Raw genomic sequence first — 27,428 nt, 5'->3', positions numbered from 1 at the left:
CCGAGGCAGAGCTCAGTGCAGGGTGCACACGTCCTGCACCAGGGGAGGCAGGTTAGCTACGTGATGAAGGTCACTGCTAAGAAAGCCATCCCGCAGTCCCTGGTCTCCACCTGGGTGGTGGAGGAGGGGAGCAATGTTGCAGGAAAAGCGGAGGGGGGCAGGTGCCAGGACCCTAGGGGGACACTACAGACGAGGGAGCTGCAGCTCGGCGCCCACGGGTCTGTGCGTGAGCACCCCCGCCGCCGAGACGGCACCCCGCTGCGGAGTGAGTGCGGCCCCTGGTCCAGGACACAGCTGCCCGGGCTCCATAAACACCGCATGGTTCCGCAATGGCCTTTCACGTCGCCCTGATTCTGGAACCGTCGGCTTGTCTGGGGTTTGCAGTGTCATTTATTTATTTATTCTTTATGTTTTATTTTATTTTATTGACTTGGGAGAGAGAGGAAGAGAGAGCGAGCACAAGGGGGGGCCGAGCAGGGAGCCGGGCGTGGGCTCCGACCCGGGGATCGAGGCCCCAGCCCAAGGCAGACGCCTCACCCGCTGAGCCACGCAGGCCCTGCTGCCCCGAGACCAGCCCCCGGGCACCTGTCTCACCGTCTGTCCGAACGATGCGGCGGCAGCGGCTTCCTCCGAGAGGCCCGGCACATTCATCCGACTGACTTCCCACGGCGCTTGGGTGCATCCTCGGCCAACCTGGGCGCCGGCTGGGTGGTGTCCACGCGGGTCTGTGTGCGCACGAGGGCCCCGTGGTGTGCGGGGCTGTGCCGGGGGCACCTGTAGGGCACAAGTAGCTCCTTGTAAACAACCCGCTGCCAGGAGGCCTGACCTTTCGGTTTTACAACGTAAGATCCACCGGGGCCTGTGCTGCGTGGAACCAGGAACGCGCAGCCCCAAGCCCTCGAGGCCGTCAGGGGCCCGAGCTCGCCCCTCCAGGAGCCCGCAGCTCCACTTCCTTGCACAACGGGGTGAGAGTCGCGGCCTGGCCTCCTGGCAAGCGGTCTAGGGTGCGTGGGGCAGTGGCCTGCTGGTTCCCGGGAGCGGAGCGTCCTACATTCGCAAGAATGTTTTCCTCCCAGCACACGTGATCGTCTGTATCTGTAGGACCAGCAGGATTTTACCGTTTAAAAAATTCTTTTCACAAAACTCTCTCTGGAGGGGACCCTGACTTGAGAGCTCCTCTCCTTAGAATTTATTTATTTATTTATTTATTTATTTATTTATTTATTTATTTATTACTTATTCATTTATTATTTATTTAATTATTATTATTTTTTTTAATTTATGATAGTCACACAGAGAGAGAGAGAGAGAGAGAGGCAGAGACACAGGCAGAGGGAGAAGCAGGCTCCATGCACCGGGAGCCCGACGTGGGATTCGATCCCGAGTCTCCAGGATCGCGCCCTGGGCCAAAGGCAGGCGCCAAACCGCTGCGCCACCCAGGGATCCCTATTTATTTAATTTTTTAATTTATTTTCTCTCCTAAGATTTTAAAAGTCTGAAAGTTTTCTCTAGAAATACTTCAAGCATCGAGGGGAACGTTCTCCAACAAGACCCAACCCAGGCTAAGCTAATGTGGTCAAAAAACACCCCACAGAAGCTTTTAAAAATTTTTGTTACTAATGCAGGATTCTTAGCCCCTGAGCTGCAACCCAATTCCCTAAATTCTTATGGAAGTGTGCACGAAGACTCTACAAAAGGAGATTTTCATGGGGAATTATTTTTTTTAATGTATTTATTTATTTAAGTAATCTTGCCCGAACTGGGGCTGGAACTCAGGCTCCTGAGCTCCCAGGAGTAGCGGGCTCTCCGGGCTGCGCCAGCCAGGCGCCCAGACTGTGACTTTATTTGCAGCCATCGTAGCCGCGCATCCTTAGGCTTTCAGGGTCCCGGTGGCCGCGAGGCGCTTCTTGATGAAGTGGCTCACGAGGCGCTGTGGCCGCTGCTGGTACTTGACCAGCACGTCATGCGGGCTACTGACCTGGTCCCCGTCCAGGCGGTTGAGCAGAGTGACACACACCACGGCCACTGCAAAGAGCAAGCAGCACGTCAGGGCGAAGCGCCCGGTTTCTCCCTGGATTCCCCAGGACAAGGTGTCCTCTCCGCTTGCCCCTGCCCTGTTCTCGCCTGACCCCTCCCAGCCTTCACGTCCAAAAGAACCTTCAAGAAAGCAAGGCCCTTGGGGATAGGGGCCTGGAGGCTGGGCCCTGGAGGAGGGACTCCGGAGACCAGAGGCACCTACCTGGGATGCCACACGCGCTGCACATGGCAGCCAAGACTGAAGACTCCATCTCGATGTTGCGGATGCCGGCCGCGTGGGCCGCCCGCAGGTAGTCCTGCTTGTCCTTCTCGGTGTAGGAGCAGAGAGCGCCGTCCAGACGGCCTTGGCCTGGACACGCGGAGATACGGCAGCGTTGACCACACGCGCAGAGGAAGCTCCTACTGCGTGCCAGCACCGCACTACGCGCCAGGGCACAGGGGCCCCTGGGATCCCACTGGCCATGCCCACCCTGGAGCCCACCCCGGCCGCTCACAGCGAGTGCTGTGTGCACCATGGAAACGTGGAAGAGGCGGGAGCCCGGGCAGGAGGGACGCCCCTCACGCAGAAGCCCCACCCGCCGCTGGGAGGGGAGGCCCGGCCCCTCACCTTCATAGAAGTCTGAGGTGCACATGGTCTTGGCCAGGACCGTGGGGAACTCCGGCAGGTCTGTGGCGCACTGCATCAGCTCCTTCGCCAGCTCCTGGTCCAGGTCTGTCCTCTGAACCACCCGCTTCCCCAAGACCATCTGCTCAAACATGGGCGAGAAGGAGGCATCCACCGCCTGCTGGGTGACGACCACGGAGCCAGGCTCCAGACCTGAAGGGAGCAGCAGATGTCGCGGCCACACGGGGCAGACGCAGGGGGCACGCACGGGGGAAAGCGCCTGTCTACGCACCAAAATACCGGGACACCCGCTAATGGTCTGAAACAGACTTCCTAGGGACCCATTTTTTGCATCAAATTCTTTTACTCAAATGATAGGTGTCACGCGTAAGCAGTGCAGAGAATACGGAAGAGAAAAGAGCAAAGAGGACGACACTGCCAGGGGGGCCCCCCGTCTCCACTACAGGTTCCGGGTCTACAGTCCTGGCTGCTGTCCCCTGCACGCCACCGCTCGGGTGACCACGGTGCTTCCCCGGTTCCTGCTTTATGCTTTCTCGTTAAGATTTCAAGTGACCGCAGAAGTAGACAAGGACGGTCTAAGGAAGCCCTGTGCTCCCCGCACCCGGCCCAGCAGCCCCCGACTCTCAGCCAGTCCCATTTGCCTTTGACCCTTGAGATACTCGGCTCCACATCCTAGGCTTCCCAGGCACACCTTCCCGGGGCGTCTCCACCTTGGGGGGACGTCGTTCTGCTCCTAGTCTTTGATCTTCTGAGCACTTTGGGTGAGACTGACCACGAGCCTTTCTGACACCGACCGGAATGGGAAACTGGCTGCTTCAACGTCTAGGGGCGGCGGCGGGGGTGGGGGGGGAGCCAGGGGATGGTCCCAGAGCCACCGGCCCGCCATCCTCCTGAACCGTGACAGTCCATCCCGCTCCCCGGCGTGTACCTGGCCTCTGTCTCCACCCGCTCTGCTAGGTTGGGCGGTGGATGGGGGGGAGCGACTCTGCAGTTGCTCCCACCTCCAGGAGGCTCAGTGGCGGCTCTCACTCCCTCGACGCCCCCAGAATGCGGGCTCTCCTGCTGCCCGCGTCCCCCTCCGGCTGTGAGCCCCTCAGGCGGGCGCCGCTGCTGGAGGCTCCCCAGGCCCCTCCCGGGAGCTCCCCGTGGGCAGCACGCGAGCACTGGAGCCCCCCCCCGCTCCCTGCTGTCTCCCTGCCTCCTGTCCTCCTTCCGTGCTCTCTGCGGCTTTCAGAGACAGGACAAAACACCGTGGTTGGGACCAGCTGGGGACCCTTTAGGCACCTTGAAGACACTTATCTTAACTTTGTCTGCCATCTGTCCCTTTGACTTTCCCGTCGGTTTCCTCCTACCGAGCGAGTCCTTGCAGGAATAGGGAGGGCGGAGGACAGGAGAGAGCGGAGACGCGGTTAGAAGGAAGAGAGAGAGGCAGGCAGCCGGCGGGGCAGCGCTCACCCCGAAGGACCAGGCCCTGCCCAAGCTCGGCCCCACGCCTTTCCATGACCTGCTTCTGGGGGCCGGGCTGCGAGATGCGGCTGGAGAGACATATGGCCAAACAAGCTTCTAGACATGCCTCCTGCTAACGAGCTCCCTCGGGCAAAGCTGGGCACTAGCTCGGAGATGCCAAGCCCGGCCCGCCCGGCGCCAGGTCCTGCGTGGGACGCTGGCCCCGGCGGAGGCCCCGCATGCTCACCGATCCCGCCAGACGTGCCGATGCGGATGACGGTGACGTCGGAGCAGCGGGCGTGGTACAGCAGCTTGATGACCTCGTGCAGCATGACGGACGTGGAGGGGATGCCGATGCCGTGCTAGAACCAGGGGGAGATGCCAGCGTCGTGTCAGGGGGCGGCCGCCTTGTGTCCCTGCGCATCTCAGGCTGACAGCCAGAGAGGACGGACTTCCAAACACACGTTTAAAACTATGAACACTTTGGGAGGTGCAAACGTTTGCCCAGGTCCACACAGGCAGTGCGGCCCACGTGCAGAGCCACCGTCTGCGGCGCTGAGAAGCTCGGTGGGGAACCAGCAGCCGCTTGTCTCTAGGAACTGAACCCGTCTCTGCACCCCGGGGCGCTCTGGACAGCTGGTGCTGGTCGACGGCTCGCCGCGTCCCTGGCCCCCCCGCCCCGGGGACACAGACGTGCAGGGGACCAGGCTGCACGCGGAGGGCCCGACCCCTTGCAGAGCCCGACCCCAGAGCCCACTGCCAGGGCAGGTACTCACGCTCACAGACAGCACGGGTCCCACTTTGAACATGGCATAGCGGTCGGTCCCCGCGCAGATGTTGGGATACTCAGCACCTGGGTGGTCAAGGCCCAGCTCCTTGGCCATGTACTTGGCGAAGGCCTCCATCCGAGTAGGGCTGCCCCCGACACACACGAACTGCAGCCAGAGAACACAGCCCCGTCAGTCCGGGCGCCGTGCACCGTCCTCGTAGCGGGGTCCTCCCTGGGGCCCCCGCCGACGTCAGTGTTGCCCGGTCTCACGGGAGACGAAGGTCCCTGGCCCCACCCAGAGCTACGCTGTCTGCGGTGCTTCTGCGAGCTGTTCGGGTGCCGGTGCTCTGGATGCTCGCTCAGTTTGAGAAGCACCGACTGGGTCATGGAACCAGCACCGGTGCAGGAGGCCCGGACAGTATAACCAGCCCCACACAACACGGGAACACCAGACCCTTGCTCTTCCGGGCTCTATGGCTGCACCGGCTCTGCCCATCGGGTGCACAGCTTGGTTGGTGTCCCGGAGGGAGCCTAGGTTTGGAATAAAACGATGTGGGCTCCTCGCCGTGCAACTGGGGCCCCTCTGCAAATGGGCTTCCGAGCATCACCTCCACCCACCGCCTGAGAGCCAGATGGCCCAAGCATGGAAAGAGCCAGGGCCCCGTGGGAACTGGGGAATCGGGAGCGATCATGTGGGTGGGTGGCTCTCGGGGATACGAAGCCTTTAATCTGCCAAGCGCCACATCTACGAACTCATTTTTCATTTTGTTGTACACAAGAAGGAAATGTAGGTAAATCAGTTTTAAGCAGTTTGATGTTGAAGGAATTATTAGTCTCTAAACATGACAAAAGAAATTTCCGTAGCCTAGAACAAATTGTAGGTTAAATTGTAATGCACGGAAAGCAAATAACAAAAGAACACCTGGAAAAACACCATAACAGCAAAGGAAACCATCAACAAAATGACAAAGCTGCTGAGTGGGGGAATATATTTGCACATGACATATGCAGAAGGAGCTAACATCCAAAATATATACAGAACTTGGGGCCCCCGGGGGGCTCAGCAGTGGAGCCTCTGCCTGTGGCCCAGGGCATGACCCCGGGGTCCCAGGATCGAGTCCCGCGTCAGGCTCCCCGCACGGAGCCTGCTTCTCCCTCTGCCTGTGTCTCTGCCTCTCTGTGTGTCTCTCAAGAATAAATAAATAAAATCTTTAACAAATGACATCCAGATGGACCACAAACACATGAAAAGATGCTCAGCGTCACCCATCATCAGGGAAACACAAATCAAAACCACACGATGAGCACTGGGTGTTATTCTATACGTTGGCAAATTGAACACCAATAAAAAATAAATTTATAAAAAAAAAAAAACACACGGAGATCCCACCGGCACCTGTCAGAGTGGCTAAAATCAACAACAAAAGACGCAACAGGCGTCGGCGAGGGTGTGGAGGAAGCGAAGCCTCTCACACACACTGCTGGTGGGAGCTGGTGGGAGTGCGAGCTGCTGCGGCCAACAGCGCGGAGGGTCCTGAGAAAACTAAAACCAGAGCTACCCTCTGGCCTCGTGATTCCACTACTGAGCACTGACCCAAGGAAACGAAAACACCAACAGGGAAGTTATGTGCACGCCCGGCGTAGTGAACCAACAGCCACGCACGCGCGCGAATGTTAGCCAGCAGGACCTTGCCACTGCACGGCTGCAGCCGGAGGGTGTGTGCTGAACGAGGGAAGTCGGAAAAGATAAATACCGTAGGATTTTGCTCACATGTGGAATTTAAGAAACAAAACTAAGAAAAAAAGAGACAAACAAAAAACCAGAATCTCAAATACAAAGAACAGACGCGGTTGCAGGGGCGCCTGGGGGGCTCCGTGGGTGGAGCCCCTGCCCGTGATCCCGGGGCCTGGGGTCGAGGCCCACTGGGGTCCCTGCCACTGGGGTGTCTGCTTGTCCCTCCTGTCCCCCTCCTTGAGCCCGCTCCCGCTCTCTCTTCTTGCTCTCTCTCTCCCGCTGTCTCTCTCTGTCTGTGTCTCTCTGTGTCTGTCTCTGTCTCTCCCTCTGTCTCTCTCCTGCTCTCTCTGTCCCTCTCTCTCTGTCTCTCTCTGTCTCTCCCTCTGTCTCTCTCTCTCCCTCTCTGTCTGTCTCGCCCTCCCTGTCTCTCTCTGTCTCTCTCCCACTCTGTCTCTCCCTCTGTCTCTGTCTCTCTCCCGCTCTCTGTCTCTGTCTCTCCGTCTCTCTCTCTCCCTCTCTCTCTCTGTCTCTGTCTCTCTCTCCCTGAACCCACGTCAGCAGCTGGGAAATCACCACCCGATGAGCACGCAGCTGGGACCCCCTGATGAAAGAGGGCCCGACGGGGCGGCCGGGGAACAGCGGCAACTTCTGCGTCACTCCTGGGTCACTCGTTGCTTCGATGTTGAATCTAAAGGCTGGTGCATCTGACCCCCCGGCACAGCCGCTTCCGGAGTCCTGGGCGCACCAGCACGGAGGCCTCTGGGCCTGCAGCCGCTCAGCTGGGTCAGGAGGGCCGGGTGGCTGCGGCGCCGCCTCTGCCCCACACAGCGCTCCCGTCCTCTTTTCCTTTTCTCAGGGGAGCACTAGGAAGTCTCCTGCACTCGCTTCCCAGCGGGGCTGGGTGTACAGAGGGTTAGGGCCCAACAGGGCCGGACTTACGAGTTCTCTCTCACTCACGAGTTTACATACTTTAAAATCAACAATTTGCCAAAAATCTGATGAAGATATTACTTTCTTTTCAAAGATTTTATTTATTTATTTATTTATTTATTTACTTATTTATTTATTCCTGAGAGACCCAGAGAGAGAGAGAGAGAGAGAGGCAGAGACACAGGCAGAGGGAGAAGCAGGCTCCATGCAGGGAGCCCGACGCGGAACTCGATCCCAGGACCCTGGGGTCACGCCCTGGGCCGAAGGCAGACGCTCAACCCCTGAGCCGTCTAAGTGTCCCTATAACTTTTTTTTTTTATAAAAAGATCTTATTTTTAAGTCATCTCCACACCCAACCCGGCGCTCGAACTCACGACCCCGCAGCCGAGTCGTGTGCCCTCCCGACTGAGCAGCCAGGCGCCCCCTCGGGGGAGACGCAAGTGAGGGCGGCCTCAGCAGACGCCACCCCCCAGCCCTGCCTTGTACCTTCACGTCCCCGAACATGGCAGGGAGGTCATGCGTGCTGGTGCTGAGGCTCAGGTGGTACAGGACGTCCTCCGGCATCGTCGCTACGTTTGGGTTGGCAGGTTGTACGAAGTGGCCACTGTCACGAGAGGAAGGCGAAAGGTTTGCAGAGCACCGGAGACCGGTGGCTGCCGTAGTGGAGGTGCCCGGGGTCCCCAAGATGCGTGTGGCCCGTATCGGGGGGTGACAGGGTCCTGCAGCCCCGCACATGCTCCCCCTCCCAGGCACAGGAACGCGGAGCCCCCGACGCGACCTCGCCCGACGACCAGTGCAGCCGGCTGCCCCCCGCGTGGGCATGCGCCTCAGGACCTTGGCTGCACCTGGAGAACACAACACTCGGGTGGGGAACATGGGTGGAGCGGAGACAAGGCACTGCCCCGGCCCTCCCTCCCAGGGGTCACCTTCCCAGCCTGCACAGCTCAGCGCCACTTCTGTTGCCTTGCTGCACGTCCAGGGAGGGGTGACACGGGCGTCCTTCCCTTTGGTTTCCTCCGCAGAGCTTCCCACCTTCCGCATCGGAGTGGGGGGCTCATGTTATTGTTGCGCCAGACGACACGCTGCTGGCCCGAACAGTGGCCTGCGGTTTGCTTTTTTTCATACAGGGCCGGAGAGGGAATATTTTTGGTTTTGCAGGCCGCAGGGGGCCCTGTCAGCTGTCGTCACGTGAAAGGGGCCACAGACCACACGCAGGCCCGCGTGCTTGGGTTCCAACCCCACGAGCAGGGGTGGGGGTCTGTGCGGTGTTCGGCCTGGCACCCTTACGCACACCGACTCCGAGTTGAACTCTCGGCCCGGAACCCCTGACCCGGTTCCCGTCAATCTAACCCTAAGAAAGAAACGATGCAAGAGAAGCAGCCTCGTGGCCTGGGGCATGGCAGTGGTGCAGCGGACTTAGCAGCCTGGTCAGGCCGGCCACAGGGCCCCCCACCCGGCCCATGGAGCTGCTCGCGGGACGCCCTGGGGAGAGGCCTCCTGTGATCGGCCCGAGGTGCCCAGACGGCGGGGAGTGTGCAGGACCCGTGCCCAGTGTTTCAAAATTTAACCAAAAACACACATTGCCCAGGCACTCGGGAGAGCCGTGATGCCAATCCTTTTTTCTTTTCTTTTTTTTTTAAGTATTTTTGCTTCCGCGGGGCGGGTGAAGGGGACAACACGGGTGGTTTGCCCGTGGAGTGCAAGCAGGTCGGGCTTGAGTTCCGCCCGCGCTGGCGCCTGCCCTGCCCCGGTCACTCTGAGGCACCCGCGGCCCGTGGTGCTCCAAGTCGGAGGGACGCAGCTCTCGGCGGAGGCAGGTCCCACAGCGGGGACTCCTGAGGGCAGCGTGGACGGGAGCGGCAGGCCAGCCCGGGGAAGTGGGGTCCTGCAGCCCACGGCCTCGCTCACCCGCCCATGCCCCCGCCCCTGGGCCGGGAGGAGCACCGTGACATCACAGCCCGACAGCGCCTCCGGCCCCTCTGCTGTCCAGGTGATGCCCAGGCGGGGCTGACCACAGAGGCAGGACTGACGAAACAGGACATGATTAGGAAACTTAGCCACATATTTCAACATGGAAAACGCTTTTTTTTCTGTCTCTGATTCCAGGAAGAGAAGGAGAAGGAAATGGGGTGCGACTGCAAGGAGTGGCAACGGTTTTAAAATGCATCAGCTGGGCAGGAGCCACGGTGAACCGGAACACGTTCAAACGGACTTTTTAAAAGATTTCAAAATACCAAGTCAAAGATCTTGCTTGGAAAGCTAGTTCCCTACTCTGCACGCACCTTGCAGTTACTTTATCTGCTTTATTTGGCTGCTTCACTCATGGGACAAATATTCCTGGAGCACCTACTTCGTGAAGGAAACGCAAAACACATGGCGGGTGGCTGGTTCCAGAAGCTTCCCGGTGCGGGGTGTGGGCTGGAGACGGGCGCTCAGCGGCTGAAGAGCGGGTGGACGGAGAGCCAGGCGCCAGGCACGCAGCCCCCCGCGGGGCTCGGGCATTACAGACATCAGGACCCGGTAGGCACCCAACTTGGCGGCAGAAATGCCGGTACTCGTAGCCCGTGGACAGTAGTGGCTCATCTAAAGCCCACGATCGCCCCCGAAGCTGGGCGCCAGCCGTGTTCCCACCTAGAGGCTCCCTTTAAAGATGTGCATCTTTCCTTCTTTTTAAGATTTTATCTATGTATTTTAGAGAAAGAGAGAATCCCAGCAGGCTCCCCACTGAGCTCTGAGTCTCACGTGGGCTCAATCCCAGGACTCCGAGATCACAACCTGAGCGGAAGCCAAGAAAGAGTCCGACGCCCAAGCACCTGCGCCGCCGCACAGGTGGCCCCAAATTAGTAACTCTGAGAGGAAAAGAAGGAGGGGACCGTGCGTGGTGAGCTGGTTGGACTGGAGAGCAAGTTGCACTGGGCTCCACGCTCCGGAGGGGGGGTCTGCGGGGATGCCCTCTCCCTCCCCCCCCGCACCTCCCCTGCTCTTTCTCGAAGTAAGTAAGTAAACGAATAAACAATTTTTTAAGAATTAATGTCTTTCAGAAGAGGCCGCACTTCTGAGCTGGCCTTGGAGCTCCCGCCATGGCAGCCACCTCTCCGCGGCCAACGGGAAGCCAGGGAGCGAGAGCTCTCCGGAAAACGGAATCACAATATGCCCCCAAATCCACCCAGCCTGCCGTCCACTTGGAGCCTCACCTGTGATTGCCACGTGTCTTTGTCTGGGACCCCGAGGAAGCCATTCTCTCACCTAGGGGAAAACAGCACATGATTATTTCAGAATAAACTCAGGTGCATAAAAAATCTCAAGAGTTTATTTGCCAAAAATGTAGTGGAACGGGGCTGCGCCAAACTGGAAGGAGTTAGGAATGCATCTTCAGGATCTGGGAAAGACTTTTTAATTGTTATCGTTTCTAAGATTTTATTTATATGAGAGAGAGAGAGAGAACGAGAAGAGGAGGGGCAGCGGGAGAAGCAGCCGCCCCGGGAGCAGGGAGCCCGACATGGGACTCAATCTCGGGACACGCCCCCCCCATCGTGGCCTGAGCCCAAGCAGACGCTCAACCACTGAGCCCCTCAGGTGTCCCCAGGGAAGACTTGAGAGGAGCAGGTGCAGAGGAGCCGGGCAGTGGTCGGCGGGCGGGCGGGCGGGCAGGGGCTCTGCGCCCGGCTGTCCTCAGCGTTCAGCCTCCCGCCCCGGCCCGAGCCACCGTCTAACACCTCCTTGTGCAATTACTTGAGCCCAGAGGAGGCCAAGCGGACGCCGGGCTCCCGGGCGGTCACAGGGTCCCGCCAGCCGCAGAGGTTCGATGGGCGCAGCACGTGGGCACAGGTGTGTGACCCACGGGCTGTGGACGCAGGGGCTGAGCACAGACACCCGGGGCGGGTCACCCTCTGCTCTCCCAGCCTGGCCCCCACCGCCTGGAAGGGCGGGTCTCCAGGGCCACCCGGGGCAGGGGGACGAGCGGGGGCCGCATCCCTGCGGCCCAAGGAGAACTCGCAGCCACGGCCAGGGCCCCGCCAGGCCAGGGCAGATCGCAGCCTGAGGACTCGGTGACTACAGCCCATGACCTGCTGCAGGGGCAGGAAAGCGGAGCCGGGGTGGCCCCAGGCCCGGGTCATCAGCCAGACAGTCAGCCCCGCGCAGCCAGGCCAGGCCAGGGGCTCCCCGCCAGCACACCAGCCGGCTGGCCCAAACCCAAACCCGGAGCCCTCGACGGAGCCCCGAGGGCGCTGTTGGGAAAGGGACAGATCCCCGGACTCCCGACCATTTTTAGCAGACCCCAAGCGCGGAGAAGACCAGGAGCCACCACACCCCCGAGCCCGTTTACTCTGACGGGGACCTGCCTGCGGTGTTGCCCCAGCTGCTGGGTCGAGTTAGAATTCTGTTTCACTCCCGGATAAACCCGCCTGTCCCTGGCAAAGCACCTGGCAGTGTCTATATTTAAGGGTTACCATTGGGGGGATGGGAGGTGGGCGGCGGCCACCGGGGGCGGGTGAGCAGACAGCCCCCCCACCCTGGGCTTCAGGGTCATCCTCTGCTTTCTCACGGACGCTGGGGCTTGATGGCAAGGGTTCCCCTGGATTCTGAGCCCCGTGCTTGTGTTCAAGCTCTTAGGCTCTATTCCTAGTTTACCAACGCCTTCGTTTTTTTATTTTTTTCCTTTAGCATCTCAGAGTATTCGTGTGGGCTTGGAGCCGCCCTGGCCCTCGGGCTAGGTTCTGCGTGCAACCGGGCTGCTCTTCCAGAAGCTGTGTGGCCTTTGCTCTGATTCCTTCTGGAACCAGTCTGTTCCTGAAAAACCTCAAAGAAATGGGATCCCAGTCGTCGATGTGCTTTGAGGCCCCTGTCCCCCTGCTCCTGGGACTCTGGCCGGTTTTACGTTTAAAAACCATGGTTGCTCCGCATGTGTATTTACAGACATGGGCTGGGCCAGGGGCCGTTATGGGGCCAAACTTAATGTTCTCAGAGCTGAATCAGGTCACTATGGTCCTAAAACTGACAGAACTAAGTGGAATTCCTTCTACATTGGTATTTGGAGGCTTCCAAGCGCTACCAGGAATCTAACATTGCCTCTCTCCAAAATACAGTTTGTAAACTAAACGAGGCAAGCAAACAATTAAAAAGGAAAACTGAGGGGTGCCTGGGGGCTCAGTGGTGGAGCATCTGCCTCGGCTCAGGTCATGATCCCAGGGTCCTGGGGTCGAGCCCCAGGTGGAGCTCCCTGCCCGGCTGGGGCGGGGGGGGGGGGGGGGGGGGGGGGGGGGGGCGTCTGCTTCCCCCTCTCCCTGCTTATCCTCGTGCACGCTCTCTCTCTCTCTCTCTCTGCGTTTTCTCAAATAAATAAATAAAATCTTGAAAAAACTAAAGAAGATTCTAGTCTTCCTTTTCACTCTGTGCTTATTATTGGGCTGACCTGGGATCTTTCCCTTTCTGTTAAAAAACCCAGTATGAAATGGGAAACTCTGTCTCCCACCCCAGGTTTAATTACCCCGGCCAACCAGCTCGCTCACACCCCAGCTGAGTCTCCTACAGGAAGGACCGTTAAAACTGTCATTCTCTCCAAAGGGGAATCCAAAGGGGATCCGATTTATTCCAATCGGATCAGCGATCGCCCTCTTTCTGGGGCAAAAATCCCAACCCACGGTGCACCTGCCAACAAGATTCAAATAGATCCCTCAAAACCCCTGCCTAGAATTAATCAAAGCCCTATACATACAGACGCCCTGAGGGCGTCTGGCCGCTGAGAGAGCAGGCTCGGGCCTCCCCTGCCCTGGTGCCTGTAGCAGCCTGACCTCACCTGTGAGGAAGCCGACAGCCGGGGCCGGGCTGTGCCAGGGATCTCCGAGCAGGTGCAGAAGGAACACCGTCCCCCCAAATGCCCGCGTGCTGCTGACTCCCTTCCCACCGACCACACCGCACGTATGTCCCTGTAACCGACCTCTGGGTGTGTTTCTAGTACTCCGGGTGATGAGGACAGCCAGGATCTCGCTGCCCTCACCTGGGAAGAGCAGCAGTACACCGGGCAGTCCCGCCCAGGGTGACACAGCATCCTTCTCACTGGCCGCAGACCTCAGAGGCTGACAAGGGCGGCACAGGTCCCTGTAGGCTGCTCCACCCCCCATCCCCACCCCCACCCCGGTCAAATCTTTTGGCCTTAAAGGGACATAAAGCCTCCAAAGAAATGTCGCAGTTTGCACAAAGTCAGTATTTGTGGCACCTGATCTCCAGACGAAGACTCCACGTGGATGCAGTGGACTTCAAGGAATCCTGGATTTCCCAAAGCCTAAAAGCAAGTGCCAGTTAGGAGGCTTTCCTGGCTGCCTGGCTACTGGGGACACTGGATTCCACACTGGTCTCTCAGGGCTCGGTCTGCATAATCTTTACAAAAGAAAGACAAACCTGACCCTCTTATTTGGAAAGAGGCAGATGACAGGCCTTTGAGTCATTAAAGTCTAGCAAAAGCCCCTGCCCTCGGACATCCTAATTATCAATCTCCCTTTTCCCTCTTTGTGCATGATACTGAGGGGATGCCCTTGGAACCCTCACCCCAAAACACGGGGATCTCCATTGCCCCATGGAGGCGTCCCCCCCCCTCGCCCCAGAACATGCCTGCCACCGCAGACACTGTCACCAAGCCCGTGCCCCATGCAGAAGCCCTCCTAGCTCTCCTAGAGCTCAACCTTGAGACAGCCTCCGGGTGACTGCTCCGTTTATGATAAGTCTTTCTGGTCCTAAAAGCCTGCCCCAGAAAAGTGGAATCGATACTGGAAATCTGATATCTGTTGGTTTGATAAAAGGGAATTTGGGTTTATTTATTTATTTATTTATTTATTTATTTATTTATTTATTTATTTTGAGAATCTGGGTTTAGACCAAATAACAAGCAGGCCCTACCAGAAAATTTCAAATCCCCAGTACATGCATCAAACCGCGGGTCCACTATAGACATGACGGTATTCATGGACCAATATGGGTGGGGACTCCGCTTGTGCCCCTTGCCCAAAGTACAATCCCTGGAAACGTACCCATGTTGCCCAATGGACTATGTGAAGTTTGGCCAGTGGGTTTCATGCAGATCCCTCCTTGTCATGGATACAGATTTGTTTTGGGTCACGGTTTTCATATTGGAACGAAGCCTTGTCGTGTGGACAGGCCAACATCTCCTCTGTGACTACGATCCTATTAGAAAAGCTTATCCCTCCCTGGGGGTCCCCTCTTGAACTACATTGTGACCCAGGTGCTTTGACAAGTCTGTGCTGTTCCGCTAGTTTTAGGGCCCTTCCATCGCGCACACGGTCCTCCATCCTCCTGGTTGGTTAAACACGCTAACGGCACCGCAAAGACTCAACCGGCAAAATTTGCGGAGACCCTCCAAACACGTTCATCAAGGGCATTGCCATCAGTCCTGAATCTTGGATCTGCGCCCTTGGGAACTCCTGGACTCTCCCTTTGGGGCCGTCCCGGGATGCCCAATGCTCGTGGCCAACCAGAGACCCAAGAGGCTGAGACAGACGGGAGTGTCCGTGGGCCTGGCCTTGCACATGGACACCGCTCCACGCTCCAGGCTGAGGAAGAGACACTTTCCTCATCAACCCCCTTCTCCCCTCACAACACAGGCCTTGCCTCTGCTCCCTGGGCCCGCCCACGGGTTGGCAACAGCTCCTTCGTCCAGGGCTGTCAACCTCTTTCATCCCCGAATAAACCCACCTGCTGCTGGTAAAGTGACGGGCGTTCTACTCGCAGGGTCGACGGACCCCTACAGCGGACCCCTGAACTACACGGGGTTACGAGAGCTGACGCCCCGCGCTGTGGAAGATCCGCCTGGTGCTTTTGACTTTTGATTCCTCAAAAACTTCACTACGACTCATAGCTGGTTGTTGACCAAGAGCTTTCCGGAAAGCGGACATGACTGATGAGCACGTATTTTGCAAGTTATTAGATGTATCGCATCTATCCGTACTCTTAGGATAAAGTTAGAGAAGAGACAATGTTGTTTAAAGCGTCATAAATAAGAGGAAGTACGTGTACAGCGCTTGGTGTGTTTATCAGAAGGAATCCACCTGCCCGAGGCTCGGCCCAGCTCAAGTCCCCGCAGGAGGCCCGGCTGGGGGAGCTCCTAACCGACCCCCGGTTCCCCCCCAGACCTGGGCTTGGAGCCGTCTCTTGTCATGCTAAGGAGGTGCTATTTGGCAAATGCCTGAGGACGGGGCCTGGTTGCCAGGGAAACAGATCACGTGTTAAGGGTTAGCACGACCGGCCCCTCGCCCACCCCAGGAGGGGAAGGGGCTGCAGGTTGAATCCAGCACCAAGGACCGATGGATTTCCCATCATGTTCTTATACCGAAACCCTCATAAGATCCCAAAAGGATGGGGTCTGGAGAGCTTGCAGGTTGGTGAGCAAGGGATGTGGGGATGGTGGGCCCTGGGGGGCCTGGAGCCCGCGCCCCTTCCCCAGACCCCGCCCGGGCAGCCCTCCTGTCTGTCTCTCATCACAAACCTGGGGTCTAGGGAGGGAACAGTCCCGAGCTCTGTGAGCCGCTCCAGCGACTTCGTGGAAGCCAGGGACGGGCTGTGGGAACCTAGGACGGGCTGGTGACAACCTGGCCGTGGGGCCGGCGTGGGGGGCAGTTCAGGGGGGCCGGCCCTCAGCCCGCGGGCCTGACTGTGTCCCCGGGGAGACGGGGTCCCCAGTGAGTTGCAGTCGGGCGTCAGAGAGTCAATGCAAGGACACCACACACGTGTCAGGATTTAACCAGAGATCGGGATCCTGGGTCCTGATTCCGCGCTGCCAGCACAGCGAGCAAATCCTCCCTGACCGCCCGGCTTCCGCACGCGTCTGGCTTCCAGGAAACACAAGCCTCAGCGGAGCCCCGGTGGCTGCCCTGCGGGGTCCACGCCTCCTGCTCCCCTCAGCCTGTCACTTCTCCCCCGACGGGAGATCAGAGGGGAGGGGGGCGGCTCACTGCGGCGTCCCCAGTCCCCAGGGGCAAGCAGCGCCCCGGCCCCCAACCTGGGCCCTCCGGATGCTAATGTCTCCTCTGCGGGTGGGGAGCCCGCTGGCAGCGAGACCTCGAAAGAGGAAGAGTTAGATGTGCCGTCCCGGAGGCCACGGACCGACCCCAAACAGGAACCCAAGCAGCCGGAGAGCATCCTGTCTGGCCTCGCAGGGAAAGTGCTGCTCGGTCGCCCGCTTGTCCCCCTGCCTCTCACCGGAGAAGCCATCGCTGCCCGGTGCTGGTGCCCCTGTGGCCCTTCGGGGCCCTGAGCCTCCCCACGACCGTCCCCTCGCCAGTCCCCACCCTCAGTGCCCAGGAAGCCTGGACTTCGGCACCGCAGGGTTGGAAAAGTGCAGCCGAGGCTGCGGGCGGCCTCATGCGCGGGTTTGCGCCGCCACAGAGCTGCAGGCCTCACGCCCAACGCTGCGGCCCTGTCGCCTGCCTGCCCACGGAGGGGGGTCGAGGCTAGGAGGCGGTGAGCAGAGCGGCCCACGTGGCAGGAGGTCCCTCCCCGGCTCCTGGCGCAGAGGCAGAAACCAGGAGCCCACCATCCTCTCGGGCAGCGGCCCACTCACCTGGACTCCTCCAGCGGCCACAGGTGAACAGGCAGGGATGCGGAGCCGGTTTGCTCTCGGAAAAGAAGCCCCCGGTGCTGAGAAGGAAAGAGGTAATGACTATTCAGGGACACGGTGCTACGTTTGCATTTCAAAAGAATTTTCCCAGTTGGCAAAAAGTGAACAAAGCTGTGTCCGATTTTATCCGACCTTCAAAGGAATCAGGAAACAGGGTTAGCCAGTGGCCAGTCCTGTTCACACGGAGCCCAGTGTGGCCCACAGGGTTTAGTGTAGAAAAGGAGGAGTCCCCGCACGCAGAGTCCACTGCTGCCCAGCGACCACCAGGGTCCCCTTTCCTCCAGCTCACAACAAAAAAACAGACAGAAGGGGAGACAGCACATGAGAGACCCCGACCTCTGGGAAACGAACTAGGGGTGGTGGAAGGGGAGGAGGGTGGGGGTGGCTGGGTGACGGGCACTGAGGGGGCACTTGATGGGATGAGCACTGGGTGTTATGCTGTATGTTGGCAAATTGAACTCCAATTAAAAAATAATTAAATAAATTAATTTAATTTTAATAATAATTAAAAAAAACAGACAGAAGGCCTCAGAGCCCCTGCCTCGGCCCAGGAGGGAGCACCTGCGGGAGTGCAGGCCCACCGTGAGGAAGGGGAGACGGGGATTCACACCCCTCTGTGCAATCTAACCGAGAGGTCGCTGGGAGAATTTAGGGACGATTTCTGACCACTGCTTTTTCAGGGGTCTTGCTGGTTTACAGTGGCCTCACACCAGGGACCTCCCCCTTCCACAGATTATGCAAAAAACCAAAGAACGCGCTTCCTGACAACACTTGTTGGCATAACACGGGATTTCCAGTCTGGGCATCTCAGAGCAAACCCTGGCGCATCCCACTTCCTGTTTCCGAGAAAGGCCAACTTGCAAAACACACCCCTGATTTAGCGGCTGCTGCCCTGCCCATCCATGAAAGGTTGAAAGGCTCGGGCTGGTCCCCGCCGCCCCCACCCCCCCAGGCTCGGAGCCTCACTGGGGAGGCTGCTAGGGCGGAGCAGGGTGAATGGAGGAATGGGGCCTCCCAGAGGGTGATGCAGGGAATGACAGGGACTGGAGTTCCTGAAATCCCTTGTCTGCCTCCAGGTAGGGCCTCCTAAAGAAATTCAGTTGTTAGGAATTATCTCCCAGGGAGTAACTCCAATCTCTTCATGAAAATGAACCAAATGGACCTTGTCACGATCCTATCTCCAGTCTATTTTCCTAAGGAATCATTTATTTTTCCAAAGTCCTGTGTCTCCCTAAGCACTCTTTAGCTTCACTCCCCCAGAAGTCGTTTGTTCTCTCAGAAGTGTCCCTCTGCCCCCCCATGCCCTATTATTTTAAAATAGTCAGTAAGCCCCCAAACTGGAACTGCCTCCCGGACCCACACGTTTCTGTTCACTCCGTCTGTACAGACATATGTAAAAATCCGTCTTCTCTCTTGCTATCCTGTCTTTTGTCATTTTAATTTGCAGCCCCCCAAACACCACACCTAAGAGGATAGAAGTTTTTCCTCCCCAAACAGGATTTGGGCACAGTTGGGATTGGAGGGAGATAGAGCATGAGCAGAGGTATGCTAAGAACAGAAAAGTGAGGTATGTTCTGGATCCAGGAGACAAAATCCTAACAACTGACAGGAAGTGGTATTAGGATGCAGCTGGCAGGGATGCTTGTGCGGGTCCTGTCCCTGCAGAAGGAAGCACCACTTCAAAAGTGTCTCTAAGTCCCTAGATCCCTCCCTCAGGGGTGGGAGTTGGGGGTGGCCAGCCTTCCAGAGAAATCCAGGCCTGGATTTGGCTCTCAGGATCCCTGGGGAGGGGGCTTCTGCTCTGAGCACCTAGGGCTCCCCTCTCACCTGTCGCCACATCCAACTTGCAAGAATAGAAACCCCATGGTTGATTTTGGTTTTCTTGGGTTGTTCTCATTATTAGCCCACTAAGCTTAAAATCAGATATGTGGGCTACTCGGTGTGAATAGCCTGGTACGTAAACGTTTATGACTTTTGAATGAACACGGTTCAAAAGCAAATGTGCATGAGTGTCTGTGTGTGTGATTCAGGGACAGAGAGAGGGCAGTGATCAGCGTTTATCTTTAGAGATTAGGAAAAGCTGCCAAGTTTCATTTCCTGTATTAGATTTGTGGTTTTCTTTCTTTTTTTTTTTTTAATAAGATACTATTTATTTGTTCATGAGACGTACACAGAGAGAGGCAGAGGGAGAAGCAGACTCCATGTGGGCCCCGGGATCATGACTGAGCCAAAGGCTCAACCCCTGAGCCACCCAGGTGCCCCCCAAGAATTTATTTATTTCACAGAGAGAGAGCACAAGCAGGGGGAGCGGCGGTGGGAGAGGGAGAAGCAGACGCCCTGCGGAGCCAGGAGCCCAAAGCAGGACTCAACCCCAGGACCCTGGGATCCTGAGCTGAGCCAAGGAAGAGGTTTCACCGACTGGGGCACCCAGGCACAGTTTTGTTTTGCTTTTTAACAATGAGTTTGTATTAATTTTATGATCAGCAAACATAACAAAGTCCTCTTGGACAAAAACCCATGTAAAAAACTAATTTATTTTTTTTTAACTAAAACGTTACTGGGCAGCCCCTGTGGCGCAGCAGTTTAGCGCCGCCTGTAGCCTGGGGTGTGATCCTGGAGACCTGGGATCCAGTCTCAAGTCAGGCTCCCTGTGTGGAGCCTGCTTCTCCCTCTGCCTCTCTCTCTCTGTGTCTCTATGAATAAATAAATAAATAAAATCTTAAAAAAAAAAAACAAAAACTAAAACATTACTGCGGTGCCCACCAGTGCAGAAAGCCCTGGAGCAAATAATGTAATGTGTGGGACCATGAAGCTTCTGCAGAAAGAACTAGAAATCTGGCCTCTAAAAAGGGGAGGGAACGTGCAAACTGGCAGGCAGTAGGCCTGGCTCCGGGGACATGGGACGCACGCAGGATGCACAGGACACGGCAGGCCTGATGGGTAGGGCAGCGGTGAAAACCTTTCTCATGGTTTAAGACGGAGACGACTTCCCCAAATCACTAACCCTTCAAAAGCCAAGCTCAGAGCCAATGAAAGGAACCCAAAGTCTCTAACACGGAAGACAGCAGGAAGGGGGAAGGAGCCAGAAGGGCCAGGCAAGGCAGGGTGTGGACAGACAAAGGGACAAGGAAGGGAACAGCAGGGGCGGGGTGAGGGAGGATGGGTCACAGCAGCCCTAAGACTGCCTCAGTGGCCTTGCAAGTAGCCCTGCTCTCGGTTTTTGTGTCTCTAGGTCGCTCCCACTGAGTGGAGCAGCCTGGGGCGGGGCTGACCTTTGGCACAGAGGCCAGTTCCAGGGTGGCCAGGAAGGCTGCCACCAGCGACCTTGAGTCACCTGGCCAGGCAGGTCACCTGGCCCAGCCCCCACTTGGAGAAGGGAGCCGGATCTGCGGCAGCCCTGAGGCTGCGCCTGGACACTTGACCACAGACACGCATGATGCCCGGGACGCGCCACCTGCCACCAATCCCAGCTGTGCTGGTTCATCTTGGACTGTGGGCTCTCTACAACTGCGGGACAAACGGGTGTCAGGACTCCCGCCGTAACCCTTACTCAAAGGGGTCCAATGCAAGCTTCTGTCCACTGGAGCTCTCAAGGTTTGGTAATGTTAAAAAGAAGAAGAAAAGAAAGAAGAAAGAAGAAGAAAAAGAAAGGACCGGTCCCAAAATGGATTCACTTGCCTGTGGGACAGCAAATGGAGACTTAGTATCTGTTCAATCAAAACCAAATGGGGAGATTATCCTTAAAAAAACTGAGCAGAAGACGTTAGTCATAGGAAGTTTTGTTTTGCATGACTGGACCCAGGCCACTTTCGTGCTCCTGCCTCAGGAAATCAAGAGTGAAACTTCCCCGTTTCCCCAGATGGGTATGGTGAAACCACCAGAAATTCCCTACCATTTAAAAAAATTCTAGGAACGCCTGGGGCCGTCAGCCTGGTGAGCTCAGCCAAGGAGCATCTGCATCGGCTCAGGGTGGGGCGAGTCCTGCGTGGGGTCCCCGCAGGGAGCCTGCTTCTCCCCCTGCCTGGGTCTCTGCCTCTGTGTCTCTCAGGAATAAATAAGTAAAAGTTTTTTTAAAAAATCCCAAAAATAAAAATAAGAGAATTCAAACATGGGCGCCAAGCCCTGTCCAGACCAGCCGGCTGCTTCATGCCGGCCTCGAGCGCGGCCTTCCCCACCCGCTGCTCCTCCTCACCACCCTGGGGAGTCGGGGCTTCGGTTCTGTTACTTCGGAACTTTTGACAGTTCTGACCCATTAGCCTCTGCGGAATCTGACCTTTGGCCAGTCCACCTGCCATCAGCTGGTCGGCGGGGACGCCCCGGCCCTTCCCCCAGGAACAGGAGCTTGCGGGAACAATCCTGTCCTGCCATAACGATATGATGACTTCCGTCCCCCCGACAGCGGCCCTTCCCCCCTCCCCCCTCCCTCCCCCCCCCCCCAGCCCTTCTGCCTGTAGCAGTCTCCCGGGACTCAGCTCCCGCAGCTGATGCGATGCGGCCGCGTGCGTGGGGGACCGAGTAAAGCCAATGGACCCTCCAACCCACTCAGTGGAACTTTGTTCTTTAAGGGTAAAAATCTGTCCCACAAAGTAGCTTTTCACTTACCCCCCAAAGAAAAGGGGGGTTCTATGTGCTCTGCGGCCCGGGCTGCGGGTCCCCACTGCGCGCACCCCCAACCGAGGCGGGCACACCCGCGGCCTTCGGGGCGCCCGGGGCGCGGGGGCGCGGGTCGGGGCGAGGCGGCGGCGGCTGGTCCAGGAACAGCTTCCCCCTGCCCGTACCCCCCCTGCGCCCTCTGCGCGCTCCCTCCCACCCGCGCTCCCCCCCACCCGGATCCCCCCCACCCGGCTCACCCTCCGCCCGCACCGCCCACCGCGCCCCTTACGCGCTCCCCCCACCCCCTACCCTCCGCCCGCACCCCCCCTGCGCCCTCTGCGCGCTCCCCCCCACCCTCCGCCCGCACCGCCCACCGCGCCCCCTACGTGCTCCCCCCACCCCCTACCCTCCGCCCGCACCCCCCCTGCGCCCTCTGCGCGTTCCCCCCCACCCGCGCTCCCCCCCAACCTCTGCCCGCCCCCACCCCCCGCCCTCTGCGCGCTCCCCCCCACCCGCGCTCCCCCCCCTCTGCCCGCCCCCCCCCGCCCTCTGCGCGCTCCCCCCCACCCCGCTCCCCCCCCCCGCCCGCACCCCTCTGTGCCTACTCCGCTACCCGCACCCGGCTCTCCCCAACACCGCACCCGCCCCAGCCCTCTGCGCGCTCTCCCCGAGCACCCTCCAAGCACGGCCTCTCAGCACCCCCAGAACCTCAATCGCCCCCCGCCCCGCTCCCCCTCCGCCCCCCCGCTCCCCCCCGCAGCCCAATGCGCCTACCCCGCTACCCGCACCCTGCGCCCCGCGCGCCCTCGCCGTGACCGCCCCTCCCGCCGCTGCTCTCGGGGCGCCCTCCCCGCCCGCCCTCGCCGTATACCCCCTCCTCGCCCCTGCCCCCCACCCCTCCCCGCCCCTGCTCGCGCTCCCCGCGCGTCCGTTCGCGGTGCCCCCGCTCCTCTCCGCGGCTGCCGCTCCCCGAGCATCCTTCCCAGCCGGCGCCGCAGCCACCTCCCTCCCCAGCAGGTGACACCAAAGCTGCTGCGCGACCGCGGAGCCCGGGCCCGGCGTGGAGCACTCACCGCGCAGGGACCGGCGGGGTCAGCTCGGACGCGGTCTGCGCGGAGCCGTCACCGCTCCCCGCCCCGCCCGGTTCCCGGCAGGCGCCCCGACTCCGCCCAGGTCCCTTCCTCCGGGCGGGGGCCGCGCTGACTCACGCGGAGGCGGAGGCGCGGTTACTCATTAAGCCGCCGCAGCGCGGGGAAGCCTTGGCCGGACGGCGAACGGGTCACCCCCCGCCCCGCTGCCCCGGGGAGCCGCAGGGCGACCCCCGGCACTGACGCTGTCCGCGCCCCCAGGAGGGCTTGGGGCCGCGGGGAGCCGACGTGCGTGGGAGGGAAAGACGAGCTGGGGGCGGCCCCCCACCCCCACCCCATATCCCCCCACCCCCTGCATCCCCCACCCCTGAATCCCTCATCCCCCCCACCGCCCGCATCCCCCCCACCCCGCATCTCCCACCCCCTGCATCCCCCACCCCACCCCCCGCATCCCCCCCCCCCCGCATCCCTCCAACCTCCCGCACCCCCACCGGCACCCCCACCTCCCATCCTCCCTACCCCCACCCCCACCCCCCTGTATCCCCCCACCCCCTGCATCCCCCACCCCACCCCCCTGCATCCCCCCACCCCCTGCATCCCCCACCCCGCATCCCCCCCACCCCCTGCATCCCCCACCCCCCACCCCGCATCCCCCCCACCCCCTGCATCCCCCACCCCGCATCCCCCCACCCCCTGCATCCCCCCACCTCCCCGCATCCCTCCAACCCCCCCACACCCCCACCTCCCATCTTCCCCACCCCCTGCATCCCCCGCCCCCCCCGCATACCCCCAAACCCCCACCCCCCACCCCCTGCATCCCCTCAACCCCCCACACTCCTACCCCCTATCCCCCATCCTCCCTACCCCCCATCCCCCCATCCCTCCATCCTCCCTGCCCCTCCACTCCCCACCCCGGGCTGAGGCTTGGTCCCCCTGCAGCCCCGGGTGGGGAGGAAATCTATTCTCGGGGCGTAGGCAGGATGACCGCGGGGGCGGGGGTCCGGGTCTGTCTACAGTAGCCCCGCCCCGGGCGGGCGCGGAACCTCCGGAGAGGTAACAGTGCAACCAGCCCTGGCCGAGCCGGGGCGTATCAGGAGGGGCCGGCCGCCTCGCTGCGGTCCCTCCATCCTGTGGGTTGATTTTTCTGGGCCCCTCGCGGTACTTGGAGCCCGCTAGTGACAGGGGGCAGTGGGACGCACCGGCCGGAGGCGACTGACACATTCAATGGGCCGCCTGCCCAGAGCGCAGGGCCTGGCAGCAGCCAACACACGGGCTGCCCCGCGCTGCCTGGCAGGTGCCCCCGACAGGTGACAGGTGCCCCGGACAGTGACAGGTGCCACGCTGCCCGGCAGGTGCCCCGGACAGGCATCCAGCCCCGGGGGGGGGGGGGGGGGGAGCATCTCCACAGCGGTGCCCAGGGTGGCCCAAGGCCCTTGGGCTTGTGAAGGACTTTGTCTTCCATTTCCAAGAGGCTGCCCACGAACTGGGAAATCCAATACCTAAGACGTATTTGTCAAGTTGACACTTCATAAATGCGACAGACTGGAGAAGAAACCGTGGCCGTTTCTAAACTACCACTGAAAGCCCCCGCCCACCAGCCTGCCACCTGCCTGGCTCCCTGCAGAGATGCCAAGGACACGCGGGCCCTCCCCACAGCCAGGCCAGCTCCCCCACCCAGGACCTGGGACCTCTGCAGAGATGTGTTGTGAGTGGCCTCCCACACAAGAAGTCACGCCACAGAGGCCACAGAAGAATAATGTCACCCACTCCTGCCTGGCTCACCTGGACCGAGGACTAATTCCACAGGATTCCTCCCAAGAAGAGCTGAGAGTTACTGTAGAGCTTTCAACTGAGGCTCGGTCGCTGCCAGGGCCCACACCCCAAGTCCCAGTGCCAGTGGCCCCCCTTCCATCTCAGGGGCTCTCCTGCGTCCTAGAGCATCAGACAGAGGCAGACGCTTCAAAGAGCGAACAGTATTGTGGGTCCCAGCCAGCATCTTGGTTGTGGAGGAGGACGAACGGAGAAGGCGGCACCTCCGGCCTGGCAAGTTGGGGGCAGGTGCCTCTGTGTCGCCCCCAGCGGGACGTGGAGAGGTGGCCCCGGGCGCCACCAGCTCGCTCGTGCCCTCCTCTTGGCACTTGACTGTCCGAGCACTGCTGCCAGGTGCAGTCTCCTCCACAGGGGCCTCCTCAGCAGGGAAGCCAGGACCCCCGGAGTTGCCTGCCTGGGACCCCAAACTCAGCTGGCAAGCGAGCGCCCGCCCGGCAGCCCTCCCCTCTGCTGAACGGCTGTGTGCTCTCGGCTCTCCCCCCAACCCCATGGCTTTACCTCCCACGGCAGTTCTCCCCCATTCCATCCGGGAATCCTAAGAGCCCTTGGCTTCCTGGAAGTTACTGGAGCCCACCTGAGCTCAGTGTACAGATGGGCATGATGTGCACCAGAAATTTCTGTTGTGTGTGAGCCAGGTTGTCTGTTTATTACAGCAACTCGAATGGCAAAGATGAAGTCGTGAGGAGTGACACAGAAGGATGTCTGTGCCCTTTACTCGGTTTCCCCCAGAGGGAACATTTTCACAGACCTAGAGTAGGGTTTGCACCCGGGGCATGACACTGGCACACCCGACACTCTGCACATTACCTGTTTTCTAGTACCCGTTTTCGTGTTGTGTTTAGTTCTCTCTCTCTCTCTCTCTCTCTTTTAGATTTTATTTTTTCATTTGAGAAAGAAGCAGAGCACAAGCTGGGGAGGGGCAGAGGAGAGAAGCCGACTCCCCAGGGAACAGGGAGCCCGACATGGGCTGCACCCCGGGGCCCTGATCCTGCCCTGAGCTGGGGCAGCTGCCTCACCGACCACCAAGGGTTAGGGTGGGTGTTTAGCGCTCCACTATCCCCGCCCCTAATCCCTAACCTGGCATCCGCTCATTGGTCTTCAACTTCTCAAATGTGTCATTAAAAACAAAAGCCTTAGACACAGAAACCAATAGTACCTCACCTTCCCCGACTGCCTTGTCTAGTCAGCAGGGTTCCCTGGAGGTTCGGCCGCTCTTCGTAGCAGGTGCTTCTCTGAGAATGGAAAGGACCTTTCGCTTAGCCCAAGCGGGAAGGCCAGCAGGGGGCCGCGCACAGGTCCCGCCCACGGGAGGGGCCCCACCTGGACCCACCACACCCCATCCCCTGACCCCGGGCCTGGCAGGGCAGGCAGGCCCCTCAGCCCGAGAGCCCACCCGAGCTCTGGTTTATCCCAGGGCGTCCGTCTGCTGTTTCACGAGCCTCCCAGACTCTCCAGCCTCCTCCAGAGCCCCCCTTTACTTTCGGGGCTCCCCTCTGGCTTTGCCCCCAGCCTGGTTGTCGCCGTCGCATTGCCCTGCTATTCCTGCACACACACCCCGGCGGTTGTCTTGAGAGGCCGAGGGCCCTGTGAGCACCCACCCCAGGGAGGACCGCGGCTGTTTCCACGCGGAGGCCGCAGCTGCCGCAACCGTGTCGGGGCCAGTACAGAGCGCCCGCTGGGCACGACGGGATCACAAGGTTAGTCTCCCAGGAAAGCGCCCAGTTGTCTCCTGCAGGGGGAACACTTTCCATCCCGGCGAGCGACGGATGTGAAATCCAGTCTCTCCACAACCTCACCAGGATTTGATGTTATCCTTATTTTTTTATTTTAGTCATTCTGAAAATTGTGCACTGATCCCCGGTGGCGGTTTTAATTTGCACTTTCCTGGTTCCTGATGGTGTCAGCGCCTTTGATGTGCTTGTGACACTTGGAAACCCTCTTTGGGGTCGTGCTGGCTTGTGTCTTTTCCTAATTTTGTTAAGTGGATCTTTTGGAGCTTTTGTTGTTGTTTGGTGACTGGTGAAGATTCGAGTACTTTGCGTATTCTCTTTGTACACTCTTTGCCGGGTAGGTCGTTTGTTGGCAAATGTTGCAGATATTTTCTTCCAGTCAGTATCTTATTTTCTTGTTTTTGCTTTTATTTTTGTTTTGTCCTTTCATATGAGCTTTCACAGGGAAAAATTCTTTTTGATTTTGATAAGACCAGTTGATCAATTTTCTCTTTTGTAGATCATGCTTTTGTCATCAAATCTAAAAATTTTTGCACTGCCCTGGATCCTGAGGACTTTCTGTATGTTTTCCTTTAAAGTTTTAATATATTTTTTTATTGGAGTTTGATTTGCCAACATATAGTATAACAGCCAGTGCTTGTCCCGTCAAGTGTTCTTTAAAGTTTTGTTGTGTTATGTTCTACATCTAAATTCATGATCCATTTTTAGGCATGATAGTTTGGTGACACTGGTTTTTGGCTTTTTGTGCTTTTGTGCATTGAAAAGACCATCGTTCCTCCACTAAATTTCTTTTGCTCCTTTGACAGAAGTTAGGTGAGCATATTCGTGTGGGTCCATTTCTGGATGATCTCTTCTGTCCTCGTCACCTCTTTGTCTCTCCCTGCCTGTCAATACTACAGTAGACTTTAATATTGGGTAGAGTGATTTTTCCTACTTGATTCTTCTTTTTTCAAGATTGTTTCAGCCATTCTAAGACCTCTGCATGTCCATAAAAATTTTAGAATAAGCTTGTCTGTG

General features: G+C 58.9%; 1 protein-coding gene and 1 long non-coding RNA gene across 6 annotated transcripts; one reads left to right on the top strand and one right to left on the bottom strand.

Moving 5' to 3' along the window:
• Window positions 1-1,701: 1,701 nt before the first annotated feature.
• UPP1 (uridine phosphorylase 1) lies at window positions 1,702-22,953 on the bottom strand. 5 transcript variants are annotated; one of them, XM_038562549.1, is made up of 10 exons: window positions 21,063-21,080; window positions 20,849-20,877; window positions 17,114-17,190; window positions 10,737-10,788; window positions 8,029-8,146; window positions 4,885-5,043; window positions 4,356-4,470; window positions 2,645-2,854; window positions 2,240-2,386; window positions 1,702-2,025 (listed from the first exon to the last, which is right to left on the bottom strand). In XM_038562549.1, the coding sequence occupies exons 1-10, from the start codon at window positions 21,063-21,065 to the stop codon at window positions 1,871-1,873; spliced, it is 1,065 nt and encodes a 354-aa protein (XP_038418477.1). In that variant the 5' UTR covers window positions 21,066-21,080; the 3' UTR covers window positions 1,702-1,870. The 5 variants fall into 5 exon arrangements, with proteins under 5 accessions (XP_038418477.1, XP_038418480.1, XP_038418478.1 ...); XM_038562552.1 differs by lacking the exons at window positions 20,849-20,877; window positions 21,063-21,080 and adding an exon at window positions 22,837-22,953; XM_038562550.1 differs by lacking the exons at window positions 17,114-17,190; window positions 20,849-20,877; window positions 21,063-21,080 and adding an exon at window positions 22,837-22,931.
• LOC119864149 lies at window positions 9,657-12,761 on the top strand. The gene is made up of 4 exons (XR_005372995.1): window positions 9,657-10,062; window positions 10,238-10,423; window positions 10,584-10,829; window positions 12,208-12,761. It is a non-coding gene; the product is annotated as an uncharacterized LOC119864149 (long non-coding RNA).
• Window positions 22,954-27,428: the final 4,475 nt, after the last annotated feature.

This window comes from Canis lupus, chromosome 18 (assembly GCF_011100685.1).
Source record: "Canis lupus familiaris isolate Mischka breed German Shepherd chromosome 18, alternate assembly UU_Cfam_GSD_1.0, whole genome shotgun sequence".
In the NCBI taxonomy this organism is placed as follows: domain Eukaryota; kingdom Metazoa; phylum Chordata; class Mammalia; order Carnivora; family Canidae; genus Canis; species Canis lupus.
This window is presented reverse-complemented; position numbering and strand designations above follow the sequence as displayed.

What these genes read in the sequence shown, in the direction of transcription:
- UPP1 (XM_038562548.1), bottom strand. Translation starts at nt 13,664, where the DNA reads ATGGGGGGTGGAGCAGCCTACAGGGACCTGTGCCGCCCTTGTCAGCCT. An exon ending in AAGACACGTGGCAATCACAG is followed by an intron (nt 8,147 to 10,736) that starts GTGAGGCTCCAA and finishes CTCTCGTGACAG; the next exon opens with TGGCCACTTCGTACAACCTG. An exon ending in CGGCACGTCTGGCGGGATCG is followed by an intron (nt 2,855 to 4,355) that starts GTGAGCATGCGG and finishes TGCTCCCTTCAG; the next exon opens with GTCTGGAGCCTGGCTCCGTG.